This window comes from Sciurus vulgaris, assembly GCF_902686455.1.
Source record: "Sciurus vulgaris genome assembly, chromosome: 13".
NCBI lineage: Eukaryota > Metazoa > Chordata > Mammalia > Rodentia > Sciuridae > Sciurus > Sciurus vulgaris.
The window spans coordinates 81,778,555-81,799,898 of NC_136474.1; the positions used below are offsets into that span (position 1 = coordinate 81,778,555).

Here is a 21,344-nt window from a genome sequence, read left to right on the forward strand (position 1 = left end):
CCAGGTTTGGTTGAGTCTTGTATCAGATCCATGGAGAATTCAGGACCTCACCAAGGATTTCTGAAAATTCCAAGAAAGAGGCAGTGTCTCACCAGAATTCTTGTCTTCTGTGGTGTGGCGTGGGGCCAACTGGACCTTGCTTTCCATCCTCCACACTGTCCCTACCTAGTCCTCTCCTATCAGTCACAAATGTGAGGCTGCGCTGTGCAGGAGGAACCAGAGCTACATCTGCCATAGCCACAGCAGGAGTTGTTACTTCACCGGTCCCTCGGCTCCTCCTCCTGAAGGCCCCTTCGTCCTTTCTGCTGCCAGCTCAAGCATCTGCCCCTTCAGCCAGCATGGGACAGGCCTGCAGCCCCATCCCCTCCTTAACAGTCCCCGCCCACTCCTGCACACAGTGTCTAGGAGATTGCCGACTGGAGTATCTGTAATCAGGCTCGTTCTTCTCTGGATGTTTCTCGTCATCCTTTTCATTTGATTGATTCTTTCTCTCTCTCAAGTCAAATCTGAGCCCCTTTGCCTGGCAGACTGGGGTTTCCTTTTAATCCATTGTTCTCAGTTTGTCTGCTGTGGGCATTTGGGGGTCACAAACTCTTCCCAGATGTACAAAAAACTCCACACAGGTGTGCTGCTCAATTTCAACCCTATATAAAAAATGAACTATTACTTGAACTGTGCCAGCCCTTGAACTGAGCCTCTGTGGGAGGCATCATGTGATTGACATCAGGGGACAACTTGCCAAGAAACAGAAAAGTGCCTCCATCTACATAACATCCCATGCTAATGAGAGATCTGTGACCTCTGGCCTTTGTGTAGACAACAGAAAGGTCAGTACTTGAAGGGACTAGGAGACCAGCCTTTATCTCCCCGCCAACCCCCCACATTTTTGTAAGCACATGGAGACAAGGTCATGCTATGATAGGGCTGATTCAGTTGTCCCTGACTTGTCTGGCAATACTTTGCATCTCTTAATCCTTTCATGGGGGCTGTCAAACCTGAATCCATGCAATGTTAGAAGGGGGTTGGTCATAAAAACACAGACAAGTTGAGAGTGTCATTTTAAATTATTTGTATTGCCCATTCATTTGCACATGGGCTGCTTTGTGTCTGCAGATGGTTGGGTGGAAGGTTGAATCCTGGAGTGTAAATGATCTCAGCACAGGTTCCAATTGATACATGTATATTTGATCTGTAGCTGATTGGCAAAGGTGTCCTGCATCCTGTTCTCTCCATGTTTTATTTTGCCCTGCCTTTATTTCCTTCCACATTGCATGATAATTATTGCGTTTGAATTATGTAATTTTTCTTTCCCTCACCTAGGTCTTGACTGAACGTATTAGACATGTGAATTGCTGCTACTTCTGTCTTGCTGATCTGCCCTTGTGTTCCCAAGGACTCCATCCCTAGCATTTTTTAAATCTCTCCCTTCTTTTGCAGACTTGGCTATAACTACCACTCACCAATTCTGCATGTAGAAGTCTCTAGTACAGACCCTGCATTCTCCCATTGATCTATTTGGCCATCGGTTTTGTCCATCTGATTGTTTCATAAGCACCTTGGACTCCGTGCTCTATTTCAGTTGATGTTAACAGTCACCCAAACTGGAAATGAGATTTATTTTGGACTTGTATCACCCACCTCCTTCTAAGTCATCTTGACATCACAGAGTCCTATACTGTTGATCTGCTTGTCACCTCCAATAGACCCAGGAACAGATACATATTTTTATTTCAAGTTCAATTTCAATGCCCAGTATATAGGAGCCACTGAGGAAAAATTGGAATGAATGAAGAATGGACTAATGGATGAATGAACCAATGCTTAACTGACTTCTAAGATGGTTTGGGACAGTTACCATTCAGGATGATGCTTTTTATTTATTTTTATTGAAACAAAGGGATTGTTTTTGCTGATACCAATATTTTGAAAAGTAGTGTGATTTTGAGAAAATTTTTTACTACATAAAACTTTCAGTGCTTTATCCCAGTCCACATTTAACAAATGTAAACTTCAAGGAGGAATTAATTGCTTATTACACTTGTGTTACCTGGTTGTTCCTGGACTTTTATTAGGTAGTTCCATGTCTGGTTCTGTTCCGGTACCACTGGGAAGCATGTCCTCAGTGGCAGGAATAGTTGATTGTAGGGACCTCTTTGGCTTAAACCTGGGCTTCACTAGCTGGTGGCCTCGGTCCCTGGAGCTCTGGTGTCTTGGAGCTGTGGTGCTGCTTTCTGGACCTTACTGTAAGGAAGAGGGGCCTCTGCTCCAGGGCTCGCTCTGTATGCCAGTGCTTCACTGAGCAGACGTCGTTGCTTTGAGAGTTGGGTGCGAGAGTGCAGTCCCTTGAAGATCATTTTTTTTAACTTTATTTTTTCCCTTTCCAACAGGGAGAATCCCGTATTCTCAGAGTAAAAGTTGTTTCGGGAATTGATCTCGCCAAAAAGGATATCTTTGGAGCCAGGTATGTCTGATTTTTGGGGGGGGTTGGGAGAGGGTAGGCTTCTGCAGAGCTTGGCAAGCACTTTTCAAATTTAGGGGTGCATTAGAACCATCTGGAGGGATTTTTTTCCCCAGGGGCCACCAGCAGAGGTTGACGTGTGGCCTAGTGCTGATGCAGCTGGCCCAGGCCACGTTTGCACAGGGATCTAACTGTATTCCAAGGGCAGTTAGCAGGCTTGTCCTTCATGTGAGCTGATGGCATGAGGAACTTAGAGTCTATGGCTGTGGAATTTTTTGCCCTCAGGAGAGAAATACAGTTTAGAAATGTGGCTATGCTTATCTTAATACAGCCGGCTCTCGACATCCATGGCCACATCCATGGATTCATCCAACTTCCAGTCCAAGATATTTGGGCAAAACAATTATGTCTGTACTGAACATGTCATTATTCCCTGAATGATATGGCATAACAACTATTTAACAGCACTCGTGTTGGGTGTTGTAAGTAATCTGGAGATGATTGAAACACCCTTGATGTGTTTAGTCCAAGGGAAGAGATTTGGTGACTTTGGATCTGGTGATGGCTGTGCCATTTACCCGGGGCAGCAGCCTGAGCTTCCTGGGCATTTTATCTGTTCTGTTTTGTTTTCAGTTCTGCATGTGAATTCAGATATTTTAAATCCACCCTTTTGTCCTAGTGGACTCTGTGATATGTGGCCTTCAGTTATTGTGCTGGTGGCCAGGTGAGGGTAAAGCCACTTTGAATTGACCTGGGTTTGGGACAACAGATCTTTTGAACTTTTGACCCAGGAGAGTCATTAGAGATGGTCTCTTCCTGCCTCCTGTTTTATGGTTGACGCAGGTCAAGTTCAGGAACTGCTCGCCCAGGTCACATGGGCCAGGGTGCTGGAAGAGTGACCAGAACGACCTGCCTGTCCCTGCCCAGGGCCCTGGTCACTTTGTGGCACTGGGTTATCATAGGTTTTGCAGTGAGGCCAGGTGGCTGCTGAAGGGTCTTCTGATCAGGTTACGGTTTCTTATGTCGGCCCCCATGCCATGACCCTCGGTGACTCCTGGTCACAGGGACTCTACCTGATGCAGGAGACCCATGGTAAGGAAGTCCCTTTCCTTCTATCTCACTGTCCTCCCCACATGCCCCATCAGAAGCCCACTGCCACCAGTGGTCACACCTCTACTTTCTGACCTGCCACACAACCTGTGCCTTTTAATTTTGTTGTTAAAGAAATTGGAAGTTACTAGATTGACACCTAGAGAAATTACGAAGAAATACAATTGAAATGAATAGCGGTAAAGTCCTTGGGCGGTTCCTGTGGCTGTGTGTGCCTCAGGTGACAAATGGGGGCTAGCTCCCGGGGTGGTGTCATAGGGACCTCCTGTCTGAGTGTGGTCTTCATACCGACAGCAGCCTGAGCTGCCGTGACGTCGGAAGGGCAGCCGCTCCTCCTGGAGGGCCCTTGCCATGGGACAGTGAGGTCACACTTAGGCACAGGCCGGGCAGCCTGGAGGCAGGTGGCAGAGTCCCTGCTTGCACTTTCCCACCCAGAGCAACTCTGCTGGCTTCAGGTCACTCCTCACCCCTGACATGAAACGCGTTTCCTAGAGTTCTCAGTCTGTACCTATGGTGCCCACCTCGGAGCCACCCGAAGGCTTTCCAGAAGCTTTCGGCTCATGTGCCCGCCCTCTCTCAACCCTGTCTGGGGACCACGTGGGCACTAAGATTTAGGATTTGCAGGGGTTATTAACTGGGGGCTTCCTAATGTTTTTTCTGCTGGTCTCTGTTGCTAATTTAAAAATGTACTGGGCTCAGACATCTCACATTTTCCTGCCTTTCACCTCTTTCTTAACACACAGCACCAAAAACCAGAGCAAAACCTTGTTTTAAAAAATTTAAAGATTTGCATGATTACTAGTAGGTTGTATGCTGCTGGGTGTGGTGGCGCATGCCTGTAATCTCAGCAGCTAGGGAGGCTGAGGCAGAGGATCTTGAGTTCAAAACCAGCCTCAGCAACTTAGTGAGACCCTGTCTCTACATAAAATATTAAAAAGGGCCTGGGGATGTGGCTCTGCGGTTAAGTACCTGGGTTTAATTCCCCATACCCCCTCACCCCCCCCAAAAAAAAACCCAACAACAACGTTGTTTTCACTCTTTCCAGTGAAGTTTATTATTTGAAAGAAGTTGGATTTAGATAATCTCAAATTCTTTTAAGGGTTGATTAGGCTTTCTTTTTCATTCCCCCGCCCCAAAATGAAATTGATTGAAATAGTATTTCTCTGCCTATCAAGAAGGTCTGAGGTTGAAATTGTAGTGGAATGACGCTCCGAAGCTTAGAAGAAAGAGTCAAGCAAATTTCAGCCTTGAAGTTTTTATTCTTTGTAGTTTTTAGGGACAGGGTAAAAAGGAGCTGTCCTCTAAGATGTTAATTAGAAAAACCAATAGTGTTTTGACATCATGCATCAATTACCAGAAAATGAGCCAGACACTCTGAATCCTCTTTCTGTCCTTCCTTTCCTGAGGTCAGTGAGTAGAAACCCACACCTCCCTGCCTGCCGTCTTCCTTCCCTCTCCTCTCTCAGGGGTCAGCTGACTTTTAAGTGCTGCTGCTCTTTAAGGACCTGTTTACCAATGAGTGAGCTAACTCTGAAGGGTCAGCGACAGTGTGGGTTTGTGCCATGTTGGCACTCACTCTGGGATGACAGGGTGGCACCAGCTGTTACCTTTTTGTTTGCCCTGATGACTGCACTGTCCCTCCACACTACCTTGGGTAAATCCTTTAAAACCACCCATGTCATAGTATGCTCCATGTAGAACTAGGATGACTGTTTCCTCATGGGAGGCACATGGGACTTGGGGAGGAGCCCAAAGTGACTCCAGTCGATGGGCAGGCAGCTCCGAGGTGTTCTTAGGCGATGGTCAACAGTGAGGGAGGCCCTGCAGTGTGTTTCTGCCATCCACTGTGTACTTCAGAGCCCTGGCCCCGTAAGTGTCCCCTCACCCCAGCCCGTCCCTGAGTATTCCCTTCTCCTCGGGCCTCACTGGGTGCCTCTGCCTGCCCTGGCAGAGGAGAGGAAGAGGAGCCATGCTGGTGGGCAGTGTTGCCAGAACCTTGGACATGGCGGAGGCCTGGATCTGCAGCCTCTGGGGCTCTGCCACCAAGGGAAGTCACGTGGTCCCTTGGCCTGAGGTGGAGCCAGGTAAGGGGCAGAGTGTGATGGTTGAATGTGATTGGCAGGAGCAGCTGCAGAGGGGAGAGCACTTTATCCTTGCTTGCCCTTCTGGGGTGGTGGTGGGGGCTGCCTGAGGCCATCCAGGGTAGAAGTGTGTGGGGTACAGGTGGTGGGGCCCCTCCGCTGAGGTGACCAGTCCTCCCTTGAGAGACCTGTGTCTGAAGTGCCCTTCTTTTGGTCTCTCTTGGCCCCAATCCCATGCTTAAGATGCCAGATCGTTTTCCATCTTCCCTCCAACAAAGTCCAACTTTATTAAAGGCACCTTTGTTCAGAGAAGGCTTGATAGCTGAGCTGCAGCCCCACCTGAACGTTGGAGTTGGCACACTTGGAGGGCAGCGGTGGGGATGGACGGTCCCCTTGGGCTGTACCTGGAGGTGGAGCAAGGGCAGTCATTATAGTCATACGTCTGCACTGGGACTCTGGTCTGGAAAAATGCCACATTGGGTGGATGTTGGGGTGTAAGGTATAAATTGAGATTCTGATGACCCTGGATCAGAGGCTTCCAGTCTTTACTGTCCCTGCCATGAAAAGAAAGCTATTTTGTTTTCCAAAACAGTTTTTGAAACAATGCTGAGCAAAGGAATATTAAACCCCTTAAAAGAGCAGGCTGTGTGTAAGATGCTGCTCATCCCCCCAAGGGGAGGCAGTCCTCTCCACACGAGCACTGCAGGTCACAACACGGCCTCTCTCCCCCTGAGCTTTTGCTGCAGCTGTTCTGTACCCGAGACCGCACTCCTTCCTCACCCAGGGCACGGTGGCACCTTTGATGGCTTGGCCTTCAGGGCTCAGCTGGCTGGTCCTTGTCTCCTTGAGCATTCAGGCCACCTCCCAGTCTCTAGCAGGTTACTTCCTGTCTTTGTTGTGCCCATAATTCCTGGGCAGCACTCACTGGGCATAGTTCTGTCAATGGACCTGATTTGTTTTATACTTATAATTATTCTTATAATCATTTTATAGTTGTTCCTAAACTACATTTTAGCTCCTCATGGCCAGGATTGCATCTTACTTTTTATCATCTGGAGCCCAGTACAGCACCTAGTGGGTCCTCAGGAAATATTTGCAAGAGCACAAGAGCTGGGTCCTGGCCTCTCTCCTCCCTTTTTTTTCCCTACTGTCATGAAAACTCGCCATTTTCGAAATGTGCAGTGAAGCTGTCTTGTTTCTTCTTTTCTTAGCTCTTTTTTTTTCCCCCTGTGTCTGAAATCTGTACTTGTGCTTTCTGGAAGCTATTCATTCAACTTTCAAAGGCCAATTCTTGTGACAGTACACTTGCTGGGGTCTCCTGTCCTGTGACTGCAGCGGAGGACAGAACGGTGGCTGCCGCTTGGCTGTGGTGGTTCCACAGGTCTCCTCCTGGTCCTGGCTTATTACTGTTCCTAGGCCCAGAGATCTTGCACACTGAAACTCGCTTAGTGGAATGTGACCAGAGTGTGTTTGCCCCCAGGCTGCTGACCACCTCCTCCTGAGATGCTGTGGCCTGTCACCCTTCTCCCCCAGGCATGCGGGGAAGTGCTTTTTCTGATTCTCTTGGAGGCTCTGTGTGAACCTGCAGAGGAGGCCTGCCTGGGACTCACTCTGCATTCACATGAGTGCAGAGGGAGATTAAGGGAGGCACACCCAGGACTGGCACCAGAGGAAAGAATCTTGGGAACTTGGGTGTATGGCAGGCAGGAAAGGTCTCCATTTGATGCTAATGTTTGTGCAAAATTGCTACCTCATACCCCAAAGGAGCATACTCTTACTCTGCTATATTCCAGAATTTTCTCCTGGAGGCATGTGACCCAGCTGAGCTGGGAATGGAAGGTCGGGGCCCTCACCAGCCCCTTACCATCAGGGATCAGGACCCTGGCGTTCAGGTCCCGTTGGCTGCCTGCCATCTCACACAGAAGTGCAGGTGATGGGTCAGGCATCGGCACCAGCTCATGGGGGGAGGGTTAAGCAATGAGGCGGATACAGGAATTGGGCTAAACTGTCAGAAACCTCATTAGGAGTTACAGGTGGGGATCAGCAGGCCACCTGCCCAAGCACTGTTGAGTCAGTCAGATCTGAGCAGAACCCGAGACCTTGGCAAAGTGGACCGAGCACATGCTTGTGCCTGGGGCAGATTGATATCCACAGTCGACTGAGCTTGCAACTGATGCCCTTTGAGGTTTTGGGCTCAACCTCCCTGGGCTTTATGGGGGGCTCCATAGCCTTGGTAGGGGCACTCATGGCCTTCCATCATTGGCCTCCTGCACATTTCTCAGGCCTTGCTGTGCTTCATGACAGAATGCATGTTCGCAGGAACTTGGGGTCTACCCCATCAAGAGACTCATGGCTTTGTGATCAGGGCTTCTTGATGTCATTTTTCCAATTGGTTGTGAGTGCTACGGTTCTAGGACTTGGCCGTTTCTGCATTGTAACGTGGGGTTCCAGGAGCACCTGGGACTAGAAGAGGAATCCAGATGTGGTTTGAACTATTTATGTGGGAGCTAATTTGATCTCCGCAGTGTCTCTGCATTAAGTGCTCTTATTCTTCCCATTTTTCAGATAAGCAAACTGAGGCAAGAAAGACTTTGTAGGTTGTTACCTCTCTACCACCACTAAACGGGAGAGCTGGGAACTGACTCAAAGCCTTGGCCACTCCCAGAAGTTATTTACAGAATGTTATTGAGGCTCGCAGTCAGCTGGCGAGGGCAGAGTACTTCACCCCTGCTTGCCCTTCCAGGGTGGTGGAGGGGCTGCCTGAGGCCCATCCAGGGAAGGAGCGTGTGCGGTACGGGTGGTGGGCCCCCTCAACTAACACAGGCTTCTCAAGGGAGAATCAGTCACTGTTGGAACCCAGTGTGATGTCATCAGATCCTGTCTGAACTTTATGAAGAGGAAATAATTGTCTCTATTTGATCGGTGAGGAAATTGAGAGGTTGTCATTGGCCCAAGTTCAGACGATGCTGTCAGGAGTGGAGGACCAATTAAGACAAGATTTACATGGGTTCAATACCATATTTTCTCCAGTGATATGCTGGCATTCCTGCTGGTGGGCCAGTTCAGGTGTTGGTGGGTCATTGGACCAGATCACTGGGAGGTTCCCTTTAAAACCGAGATGGATGATATGGTACTTTTTTTTTTTTTGGTGAGCAGATGTAAGGAAATGGCTATTGTATTTGGTGATAACTGGCCAAGTTTTTTGAACTGGAAGTAAATACTGTGAATTATTGTGTTTATAATAGCTCTATTTTGCTAAGTAAGATCTGAAAGCTTTTCTTTTAAACTTAGGATATCTTTTCAGGTTTCAAACTTTTTTCAGTTACATTTTCATTTCTAGACATTCAACCTTCGGCCACAGGTGTAAGCAGAGACTGAATAGGTCATTTTATTGCCATTTTAGTCTAACTATCTCAATTTTTCCTCCTCAGTGACAGTCTTCATTTGAGATTATAAAAGATGCATTGAAGACTAAAGCTGCTCCTTAACATTTAGCAGTGGTGGATAAGACAGGCCCACTCTGGAATCCCTTGCCCTCAGAGAGGGTTGCAGGACATCTCTTTTATGGCTCATTGCACGTGATGTGATTTCTGTTTGGGTTGCCATCCTCTTTTTCTTTTGGCAGCTGGGGATTTGAAATTTAAAACACATGGGCTTGAAGGCACTGGAAGGATGTGGCGAAAAGCCCTGTGTCTCCTAGTGATTGAGAGCAGTGGGCCTTAGTGCTCCGTGATGCTGGCCCTGTGGCGCCTGCTAATGTTGGCCCACTTTATCTAGATTCAAGGTGGTAACATTTTGCTGTTGGCTTCATCAGTTTTCCCCCCAGCTATTCAAAAGTGAATTATACATATCATGATAATTAGTCCCTAAATACTTCAGTCCGCTTCTTAAAAAAACAAAACAAAACAAACTTATTTCTATATACCTATAGGACTATTTTCATAAAACTAATAATTGCCTAACGGACAGTATTACCAAATCCATTATCTGCCTTCTCCCGACTATTCCTAAAATGCTTCTTGGAGCTGAGCTGTTGAAATTCAGCTAAGAACCGTGTTTTGCATTTAATTGGTAGGTCTGTTCACACTCTTAGCCCAGAACAGTTTTTCTCCTCTCTGCTTTGAAATGACTGATAAGTTGTCTTACTTTCCATATTTGATTGTTTCCTGATAGTATTATCAGTTAATGAATGGATGTTTTCTTCTTTCCTGCTTATTAGAACTTGGATCTAAAAGATCAAATTAAGTTTAAATGTTAGGACAGGATGGGTGACAGTGTGTGCACCTGGAGGGACACAGGGTCTGGTTACACCATTGTCAGTGGAACAGAGATGATCCCTGGTTAACATAGGGGTGGTCTGATTCCACCAGTGTCAAATTACATTTTTTTCCCAGATGACCAGCAAATAATTGGTGAATGATATATTCACATTATATACATGTAAATTATAATTAATTAACCAATTAATTAATTTTGGTGGCGCTAGGACTTGAATCCAGAGCCTCACACATGCTAGGCCAGTGCTCTGCCACTGAGCTACACCCCCCAGTCCCTACATGTAAATTTTAAATATTAATTTATTTTTCTCCCAAAGGATTAGAAATTGTTATTTTCCTTTGCCTTTAAAAAAGGGAGTAAATCTTCCTTGACTCATGGGGAAACTTCCAGGTTGTACATGTCTTGAAGTCCCTTCTCTCAAATGTAAGCACTTTCAGGACAGCGCTCAAGCCAGACTGTGCAGAGCATTGGTCCCTGTGGATTAGACAGAGTTCACCAATGTGTTTGGATAGCGGAGCATTAAGAGCAGCAGCAGAAGAAACTGAGCCAACATTTTTGGAGATTCTGTATTAAACATCGTATTTTGGCAGTGCTGATGTAGATAGGCAGCTGGCATCTGGGTGTGGGTATGTGGCTGGTTAAGTGCTGGAGTTGGGTGGAACTGAGCTTCCTGGGTCACAGAGGGCCCGTAGCTCCTGTCGTCTTACATGCAGCCAGCTTCCCCTGGGGCCAGGAGGTCCCCAAGGGACGGGCCCGCATTTGGTTTTGTGCCCTGTGCAAACTCTTCCTTAGCAATTAGAGCCAATTTCTCTTCCTACCCACTGGCAGAGCGCCTTGCACTGTGTGGAGCCCGTGTTGGCGGTCTGCCACTCTTCTCAAGTCCCCCTTTCTCTCCAGAGGCCGGTTTGAGCAGCCTTGCTGTCTAGGGCATTGCTGAGAATCACAACATCAACCACCACTAATGGCCTCTGGGCCAAAAGGTGTTTGTCTTAAAATCCCTGTTCCAAATAACCTGTACAGTTACTCACGTGAGAGCCCCAGAGAACCTAACTCAGATTGCTCCGTTCTCCCCACTGAGAGAGACGAAAATGACATTAAAGGATATCGGCCCTCTCCCCAAATATAAATTAAAAACCTCTTCTAGTTTCATAACAAATGTATAATCGTTCACATTTTGTGTTTACCTCCTGGTCTTTAAACATATGGATGTCAGCAACTTCCTTTGAAAATATGTCTTACAGCTTGTGTGCCACCCAGCCCACCAGGTTCCGGTGGGAAACATTTGAGGTGGCAGATGGATAATTGCACAGGGCAGTATATCTGCAGCTGTGTTAGACCCCACGGCTTGCTGGGTTCTAGCCAATGCCATGACATTGGGTCTTCCTGATGATCTAGAATCACTGAGAAAAGACCATACAGTGGCCAGTGTGCAGTAATTGGGAGTGTGAAGAATATCTTTGATTAGTTTTTAAGATTTCCACATACGTTAGGGTTTGTTGGAGTGGAGAGGGCTCTTGGTGTTGGATTTGTGAGAACCCCGCCAACAACACTCTTTCCCCTCAGTTGCCTCCTGATGCACAACCACACACAATCACAGAGGAAGCTTTGCCCCAGTGAATGGTTTGAGAACAGAAGAAACATCATAGGTCTCTCACTCTTCTTTTTTCCATAGTCTGCACCAAGAGTCTGATGTGTTTTTAGGAAGGTGAGGGTGCTTAACACATAGTAGGTGCTTGATAAATTTCGCTAACCTGGTCAGAGTAGAGCTAGAGAAAATGGAAAAATTCCAGAGTGGCTGAATAGCCTGGGGGTTGACTTAACTACAAGGGACAGCAAGAGGAGTGGAGTAGGACCTTTGCAGTGGCAGAGTTGAAGTTGGGTCCCCCACTCCCTGACAATACCCAGAATGCTTGGTGTACTTGCTTCCCCCTCCCCCAGCTGCCTACCCCTTTCCCTCCTCGCCCTTATTGCTAGGCTACCACCTTGTCCTGTGTCCTTGTGCCCTTACCCTTTTGGAGTGACTTCCTCTGTTTTCTTTCTGAGGGTTAGGAAAGGGCATGAGAAGAAGCTAAAGCATAAGGAAGGGGAGAGTTGCCAAGCTGAGGTGAGTCAGAAACAAAAGCATTTTGAATGCGTAAGACAAAGAGGAAAACATTTATTTTACAAAGATTGAGCTAGCGCCCAAGCCTTCAGGAACTGAGGCTCAGGTGCTGAGGCAGAGTGACTTCAGCAAGGTAGCCAGAAGGCTGCCGTGAGCTCCCCTCCCGAAGTCAGGAAGGACTGTTTGGACACCCACCCTGGCACGCACCCTCTCCCAATGAGCAGCCCCATGGGGCCTTAGAATGTGGCCCTGGGCCTGTCATGCATCTGCATAGTTGAAGGCAAAAACATCCCGCTATGTCTGAGAGTCATGCTTTTGGAAGGGCACAATCCAGAATCCACTTTGAAAACATATTGTTGGCATTCCAAAACATTATACTCTCAGGTATAATGATTCATCAGGTATAATGAAACATTATCGTAGGCTTCATAAAACTATGTTCATATTTGGGGGATGGATGAGGACAACAATTTTTCAGGCTTTTTATAAATGAAGTGAAATGTCAGGTTCTTAAATAGTAAATAAAATGCTTCTCAAGGACTGTATATCTACATCAGAGGCCAGTGAACTTTTTTCTCCCGGCTACAAGGGGTCAGACACGTAACTTCAGGAGACTTATGCTCTCCGACATAACACAAAAGCAGCCTGGACAATATATAAACTGTAGGGAAGTTCAAACTTGCCCTTGGATAGTTTGAATTGAACCTGCTGAGATGAACTGATAATAGATGAGCAGAAGAAAAAGCATACCATTTATTTGATCATAGTTTATGTGACACGAGAGCCTTCAGAGTGAAGACCCGGAGGCCCAGAGTGAGCTGCCCATGTTCGTGCTCAGGTTCAGCAGCACAGGGACGGCTGTGTAGAATGTGCTTGAACTAAGAGGGTCTGAGCTCATGGAAACAGACCCGGGGGTTCCCAGCAAGGCCTGTCTGTCCAGGTCCTTTGTGGTCCCTCCGTGGCTGCATCCCTTCCGAGTGTGGGGCAGGACCCCTCTGGGATGAGAGTCCTAGTTTCTTTGTGGTCGGTTGTTGCATAGAAAGGCAGGGGAGAAGGTCAGAGTCGTATTTTTAGGTGGTATGGCTGGCTTTGGGGAGAGGGGCTGCAGTTTCTATGGTTGCCTTAGGGATGGGGAAGTCTCGTTTCTGTGGCTCGCCTGGTGGGAGACTGAGGGGTGAGGGACGGGAGAGCAGAGAGACACTTGGCTTCTGAGGTCTTCACTTTGGGGTATTGTTTCTGAGCTCCACCAAAACAAATGGGTGTTGCTGTGTGCCAACTCCTGAGAATGCAAGGCACTGATTTTCTAACACAGGTATGTTTAGAATTGGAGGTGTCAGTAGTATGTAGTTATGACTTTCAAATTCAGCCCTCTCATAAAGCTGCTGATTGGTCAATGACAAATGGTAATTCTGCTAGTATTGACTTTTTTTTCTTTTTGCCTAGGGAAGTGGGATTCCTAGATATTGCAGTAGCCTTTTATTTTCTGTTCAAGGGCAGCAAGCTTAAAATGTTGCTTATGAAACTTTTGGATATGCACTGTGAATTTTAAGCTTTACAAATGAATGCAACTGTAAAATGTTTTGTCTTAGAAAAAAGTAATTATTCTCACTGCTTTGCACATAAAAATGCCTGAATGATAAATAAAGTTGAATTTGTATGCATACAAGCAGATGCAGATACATAAATTAGTGTATTGCAATTAAAATGTTGCCTGTTTTTCCTCTTGAATATTTCTTGGGCTTATGACCTCCGTGCAAAAAACATTTAATAAGGAATCTACAATCTACGATCAGTAAATTATTAAAAGAACTGGCATTCCTACTGTATATCAACACAAACTGTACAAAATACGCCTTGACTTTTAGTGTATGCAGACATTTCTCTGGCATACAGAGTAAGGAGCAGTGAGGAGACTTCAAAGGTTGTTTTCATTTCTGTCCTTGGTGTAGGGACATTATTGTGCTTCCCCTTTTGCAGAGCTGATTATCGTTTCAAGTCACTGTTATTTTTAGATGCTGGAAATTAGGCATTTGAGGTAGGAAAGTACAGAAAAAGTTGAAAAAAACACCCTGTTTCAAGTTTTGAGAGTGACTGGGTGGGAAATCTAAATGGGCAAATCCTACTTATCACCATCTCCTCTTCCCTCCCGTCTGCTTCCCTCCCCTCCTCTCCTCAGTCAGGAAGTGATAGCATGGGTTGTGTGATGTATCAGAACTCACCGTCTCTTGTACTGATTTGAAGTTCTTTGAGAACAGTGACTTTAAAGTTGGTTAAAGTGATTTTTCAAGGTTACCTAGTGAGTCTGGACAACAAAACTTTGCACGTTCCTTTTCTCGGGTGTGGTTTACCAGATCCCGATAGTGTGACTTCACATTTTCTTGTTATTAAATATGTGACCAAACCATCTTGTTTCGGAAATGAGATGTGAACCACCAGTGGGGCCACATAATTTAGAAGCATTTGTCCTTATGCAGTTTCTTGGTCTGGAATGTCAAAATTTCTAACACTATATAGAGGCATCCACTCTGGGGACCTAGGAGTTGTCCTGGGCTCTCATCCCTCCTGTCCCAGGTCTGGCTCTCAGTGGTGAGGTAGAGCACTTCTCCAATGGGATCTTTGGCTGCTGTACTCTCTCTCTCCTGCCACATAAGCATGGAATTCTCTTTCAAATGTAGACCAGGCTGTGCCCCTGGCCCATCCTTTGGTGATGTCCAGAGGCCGTGGATTAATGTTGACGCAAAGCCCTCTGTGAAGTCCTCCAGTGACCCCTTGCCTTGAGCTCTGAGCAGAGCAGTCCACTGAGTCCTGTGAGTCCTCAGAAACTCTGTTGTCCCTCCCCAGTGCCTTGTGGGGCCCATAACCACCACCCTCTCCCTGTCTGCACAACAGACTTGCTCTTGTCCTCTCTTGAGCCCATTTCTCAAGTCTCTGTGCACATCCCTAGACATGCCTTGGCCTTCAGTCCCTCAGCCCAGGCAGTGCTTAGCACACATGTTGAGATTTCCCTTTGCCAGGCCTTCAGCTGGGTGGAAGATGTGTCCTCTGCACTTGGAGTAGTCCCACATTGGCCCAAGGGCACCAAGTCCACAGCCACCACTGCCCCTCCCATCCCTTACATGTGTGTGGCATGCCTGTGTTGCTTCTTCCAGACCTTTGGCTGTGGTCCCCCTGCAGGATTTCTTTTCTGTGGTGCACTCTCCAAGGGATTTGATACATGACCCTGTGTGTGTGTGTGGGGGGGGGGGGGGGGGGTGCGGGGCAGGGTATGGGCATGTATACTCATTCCATTCCTTTTCTTGTTCCTTTTATTATTATCTAGGTATCTTTAAGACCCTCAATTCTTTAAAATACTAAAGTTATAAATTTTTAATAATACAAATTTTTCTAAGGTTTACATCATATTTTTTTAAGCTCATTCCTACTTTAAAGTTAGCAAAAATGCTTTTCTTTTTAAGGAAAGTGCCATCTTTAGCCCCTCTGTCCCCAGATTTCACCAGAGGAGGGAATTCTGAAGCCTCTGCCCACAGTGGCTTCTTGAGTGTGTCTACCTGTTTGTCCACTCAGGTGTATTGGGGAGTTGCAGCTCCCCCTGGTGGCCAGATCAGCAAGTGCCTTTTCATTCCCGACAGTTAAAATCTGTTCCAAATCTAACACTAAATCATTGGAGTTCTTTCTTCAAGGACATTATTAATTCATCTTTTGTTTATTTTCGCAAGTGTTTAAGTCATTGTCAATAGTGACACACAAAGGGGGGGAGTTATTTACCTGAAGCAATTCTTCCTTTTCACCTGGTTGATTTTAAAGTAGTCCATGGCATTAAATGTTATCTCCTCCTCTTTCTTTTCTTCTCTCAGCCAAATATTTTGCTAAATTTGTAGAACGATCAAAATAAGATGCTACTCTCTAAAAAGTAATAAATAATTGATCTTGAAAATAAATGAATTTCTTCAAATGAGGAGTGCTATATCCCAATATAGTTTCATAGATGAGATGAACTAGAATGTTTTTATATTCAAATTTTTATGATTCAGAACTTAAACACTCTTAGGTTTTCTAGGAAAGGAATTTCAAACTGACATTTTTTATAAAACTTTTTTTTTTCTTATAGATGAACACAATACCTTTATTTTATTCATTTATTTTTATGTGGTGCTGAGGATTGAACCCAGTGTCTCACATGTGTGAGGCAAACACTCTACCACTGACCTACAACTACAGCCCATACTGACATTCCTACTACAGAAAAATAATACTGTTGTACATGGTTGCTTATATCCTTACTGTTTATGGGAACTTGTATGGGTCATCTCAAAAGAATTTAGATTTGGTTTTGGAATTAAAATTCCCTTTGCATATGGTTTTACGTGATGTTGTAGGAGTTTTCAGTACTATAGAGAAATTAACTGAGCCACCCATGACTACAAAAGGAGCTCAGAAGAGGGTAGAAAGGGCTTTAAGATTTTTTTCTATTTCCATCTCTTGAAGCTAACTTTGCAATAACATATGTAGATAGTGTTACCCTTCATACTGACAGTAACCCTCAAAGAATGATAGCAGCAATTTTTAATTTTCATATTTTTTAATGCAAGCATGGTTAAGTTTCTGTCTGGCATGCTTGAGTTTTTCTTTTTGTTTTTCAGTTCCACCAGATGCAGGGGAAGAGTCCATTTCTTGGTGGATAAAATCTTGGGCAGACAGCTGAAGTGGATATGTTGTGGTGAAGAATTGCAAACAGGGATGCTTAAAACACCCACGGAGGAAATGGAGTGGGTGATTCATCTCCTTATTTTGCAGGGTTGTCCTTTGCTTCCTTTGCCATCTTTTAATGTCTGCAGTAACTGCCAGAAGCAAAACCAAGCAGAAAGCCAGGCATGTCTTCATTGGGTTGGAAATGGAGCGGCACTTAGGAAAGAGAGTGGCAGTTTGAGGTGATGTTGATGAAGATATCGTGTTTTCCTTTGCAGACAGGAGATTTGTTCTCAAGGCTGGTAGGGTAATTCACACAGCGCTCTCCAGTGACATAGGCACTGATGCATTTTTAATATTTAATTAGTTGGTTCTCATGAGAGAATGTTTTCACGTGACAGCCCTGGTGCTAGGACACTAGACCCAGAGAAGGTCATCTTGCTCATTTCCCTTAGACACTGACCCCTGAGGAAACAAGCGTCCTGAAGCTGCCTCAGCTGGGAAGAACAGTGCTACTCACAGGGAATGGTTTGCTTATGCCTGGTGGCTGGAGAGTGTGAGAAACAGAGGAGGTCAGGAGTCTGGGGGCAGAGGAGTGTTGTGGTCACCAGTGTGGACCACAGCACTACGTGGCATTCCTTGAAGCCTCCCTTTCTCTGCCCTTTACCCCTTTGTGCTTGATTTTATCCTCCTGGGCATTTGCGGTCAATCTGAGGCTTTAGTAAGAGTCAACTACGGGAGATGGAGGGATGTGGAGGGACATGAAGGGGGAGGATCCTACTAACAGAGAGCGCCTACTAGCGTTGCCGTCTCTGGTGACGTCACATATACTACAGGTAGGGCCTGATGTCGTGTTGACACAATAAGAACGTACATATTAAAGAAAGCTTTGGGGTCCCTTGAGACAGGAGGCCTTGTTCTGTTCCTTCTTTCCCCCCAAGAGGATGGAGCCCCGCCAGGGCAGCGCAGCAGAAGTCATCTCGCAGCACGGTGGGAACAGCAAGCAGGGGGAAACTTGGAAATGTACCGATTTATATAACATGAAATGCAAGGCCATGTGCTGTTGTGAAGACCTCAGGAGGTGCCTCCGAGGCGTGAAATGAAAGCCCCCAGCCTCCTCCCCCACTGCCTAGCTAGACCTTGTGAGTGTGGCCGTGGTTTGAGCGTGTCGCCTCCAAATTCCAGTGTGGCCCTCCAGAGAGCGTTATGGGGTGGGGACTTCAAAAGGCGAGTGGTCCCTGAGGATTCCTCCCTGGTGAAAGGGACAGGAGCCATGGTGAGAGGGCTGGGTGGAGGGAGTTGGCTTCTGCCTTTTTCCTCATGTGGATACAGTATCCCTCCCCTCCAAGGGTGCAGCCCTCAGTGGACACCAAGTGCCATGCCCTGATCTTGAACTTCTGGCCTCCAGAACTGTGAGAAATCAGCTGCTATTTTATAAATCAACTACTCTCAGAAATTTGTTGAAGGCAGCAAGGCAAGGGATGCCCCCAGATCTTGTGTGGGCGGGGCACGGATCACAGTGCCTGATCTCCTTCACTTGTTCGTCCCGGCGCAGTTCAATGTAGAAATGTCTCCGGCTCCTGGCATGCTTCTGCCTGACAGTCTTTTCTGTGCGCATGGCGTTCGAGATTCTTCGGAAGCTACTGTGTTGAAGGGCAGACGGCCATCCCTGGATCCTGGACCACCCGCACTTGGCTTGAGAGCATCCTGTGGTTGCTTTGGTTAGAGGAAGTCGTAGTGCTCCTTACTGTTGCTGCAGCTGCACAGTTGCAGTTTGTGCCTTGATATTCTAGATATTTTTAAGCCTTTATAGTGGCTGGTGTCCTGTGGACGGGAAGGGGACCCCCCCTTGCTCAGAGCACTCCTTTGTCCTCCAAGTCTCTGGGCCCCTGCAGAGGGGGTCACCTTGAAAGGTACTCCTTGCACACCCTCTGGCCTCTCTTACCATGGGAGGCCTGGCAGTGGGAGCTTCCTTCTGGCACTGGGTTGCCACTAAGGAATGAAGCTCCAGGTGGAGGTGTCCCATGATTCCACCCTCAGCGCAAACACTCAGCTGGGCTTCTCATGATGAAAATAAACTTTTTCTTTAGAAATGCAAAGACAAACACTCCCCTTGGTTGGAGAGTGGCACATAGGCTGGTACTTACTGCCTTGTCTTAGTGGAAGTCATCCTGCAGTGTGCTGTCTAAGCTGGGCAGGAGGCACAGGGCTTTCGCCTGTCCCTCGCTCGCCTCAGAGACTAGAGCTCCTGTCCAAGCTAGCTGATGAGTGAGTGTTCAGTTCAGGGCGGGCGCTGTATTCCCCGGCCTGTTCTGAACAGTGCGCTCTTCCGTGCATTTGTGGGTATCTTTTCAGATTGCTTCTTCAGATCCGATTTACCCAAGTTATGCTTGGTTCACCTTAAGTTTGCAAAATAATTATTTTAAAATTTCAGGTAGAAATGCGATTAATTTTGAATTAGTTTCACTTATTTAAACTTCTGACTTCTTTCCTCTTTTAGACTATTTTGCTTAACTTTTGGTGTCAAGAGTTATAGGAAAAGAAAAAGTAGTTATAAAAGAATGAACAACTACCTAAAAAAAAGTGGCTTTGTGTTTTACAACCTTAAGGATTTAACATGTTGACTGGAGAGATTTGGGGGAGGTTGTCCTGGTTGGGACTGTCTCGCCTTGCGCCTGCCGTTTTAATAGAAATCATTGCATTGTGTAGTTGGGTCCCTGGACAGACCCTGAGGCTGAGGATGCTGTCCCCCTTCTCCCCTGGTGCTGGTTTCCTGCCAGCAGCCTGTTTGGCATGGTTTTGCTTGTGGAGCAAGAAGGCTTTACTGGAGATACTGCCAGATCATCCCAGAAACCTTGTTAGGCGTGAGCTGGAAGTTTACGGAAGTTTCTCAAGGGCCTGAGTCAGTGCTAAAGTTTCTAAAGATTTATACAGTGAGTTCCAGAAATGTTCTTGGAGACTTGGTTTTGGGGTACAGGTGTTTCCTGGGCCCTGTCCCCACTTCTCCTATGGCAGAACCCTTACCTGACCAGGGAGGGGAATTTAGGCTACGTTGGTTTTTCAGGCGAGTGAGCACCAGGAGTGTACTGTCACGGTCCTTGTACTTGTATCAGAATGGCAGTACAAATGTGCAGCTGACCAAGGAATGCCAGCTCCTGCAGGTGCCACTGGGAGGGAGGCCTTAACTGTGCCTGGGCCGTGCGGTGGACCACGCCACAGCAGACCCTGGCCTGAAGAGGCTCATGCCCCTCAGCTTTGATGCAGAGTCTGCAATTCACCAGGTTGCTGGAACCAGATTTCTAAAGGGTCCACATCAAAGACTTTAACTAGCAATGTCCACCAAACTCAAGCTTGTCAAAGAGAGGTTTAAAGTGGTTTTGCAACACAAAAATCAGAGAAGGTATGAACGATCAGATTCAAGGAAAAAGGCCAAAATTTTTAATGTTCTTTTAACTTAAGTTTTTTTTTTTTAAATTCTTTTTTAGCTTTTTGCATGGCCAAAGTTAAAAAGACAAAGTAGGGAAATACTGCCAGTTTCTATCACAGAAGAGTGAATTTCCTTAACATAAAATGACCTACAAGTCAATAAAAAGACCAGTAACCTAAATGAACAATGATCATTAGAGAATGGGCATAGATAGTTCAAGGAAAAGGGAAGACCACAGGCAAGTGAACATGTTGGGGTAGCCTCACTTACAATAAAGGGGAAAAGCAATTAAAACTCCCGTGAAATGCCATTTTCAACAAATTGTCAAAATTAAAAATTTAACAACACTCTGTTGATGTGGGTGTGAGGAAACAGCTACCCCTAAGCCTTTGTTGGAGGGTGTGTTGGCAGGGAGAACCTCTAGCAGTTTGGAAAGGTTCATGGAAATGACAGGTGCACATCCTTTCAGACCAGCTCCCAACCCTGTCAGTCTATCTGACGGGCACACACGCTCGTGTGCACAGTAGAAGAGAGACGAGGATGTGCCTTCCCTGGTGGACGCCATCACCAAAGATTAGAGACAACATTAAAAAGAGCCAAATTCCCCATTCAGACACAGGTCCCTTCCCCTCCTGCTGCTCTGTGCTGGTTTCTTCTCAGCCAAGGTCTCGCCATTCAATGGCAGCTCTAGGCTTCCATGCACAGCAGAGGTCGAAGTTCAGATGTGCATGTGGAACTTGATCATCCCTAGAACCAGTGGCTTTCCCACCCGACTCCACACTGGAGAACTTTAAAACACGCATCGACTGTGATTCAGTTGACCTGGAGTGGGACCTGGATTAGGAGCCTCCGAGTGGGCCCCGTTTTGCAGCCGTGGAAACCAAAGGTTAAAGAGGCTGCTGGTTACCCCAAGGGCTGAGTTACAGGAGGAGGTTGGACCGGCCCGGGGCCCCTGGCTGTGTACTCTATCTTGAACTTTTCAGTGACATTCCCTTGGTGGGCAGGGTGTCACACTCACCTACCTGTTTGCATCCCGTATTTTTGAATGACGGAAATTAAACACGTGCATATTTATGTTGTATATTATGGTGTGGCTCTTTTCACAAGAGATCAGTATTTATTCCTCTTGCAAGTGGTGAATTCTTTGTCTTTCCAATGAAAACATTGCACAGCCTGCAGCTCTGCCTGTGTAGCAAGATAGAA

General features: G+C 46.5%; 1 protein-coding gene across 2 annotated transcripts in view; it reads left to right on the forward strand.

Annotated features, from left to right (window-relative positions):
• Nucleotides 1-21,344, forward strand: part of NEDD4L (NEDD4 like E3 ubiquitin protein ligase) — a 311,088-nt gene that overhangs the window by 100,541 nt on the left and 189,203 nt on the right. For both annotated transcript variants that reach the window (XM_079108668.1, XM_079108669.1), the window contains exon 2: nt 2,388-2,461. In XM_079108668.1, coding sequence (XP_078964794.1) covers nt 2,388-2,461 — 74 coding nt within the window. The remainder of the gene's footprint in view (nt 1-2,387; nt 2,462-21,344) is intronic.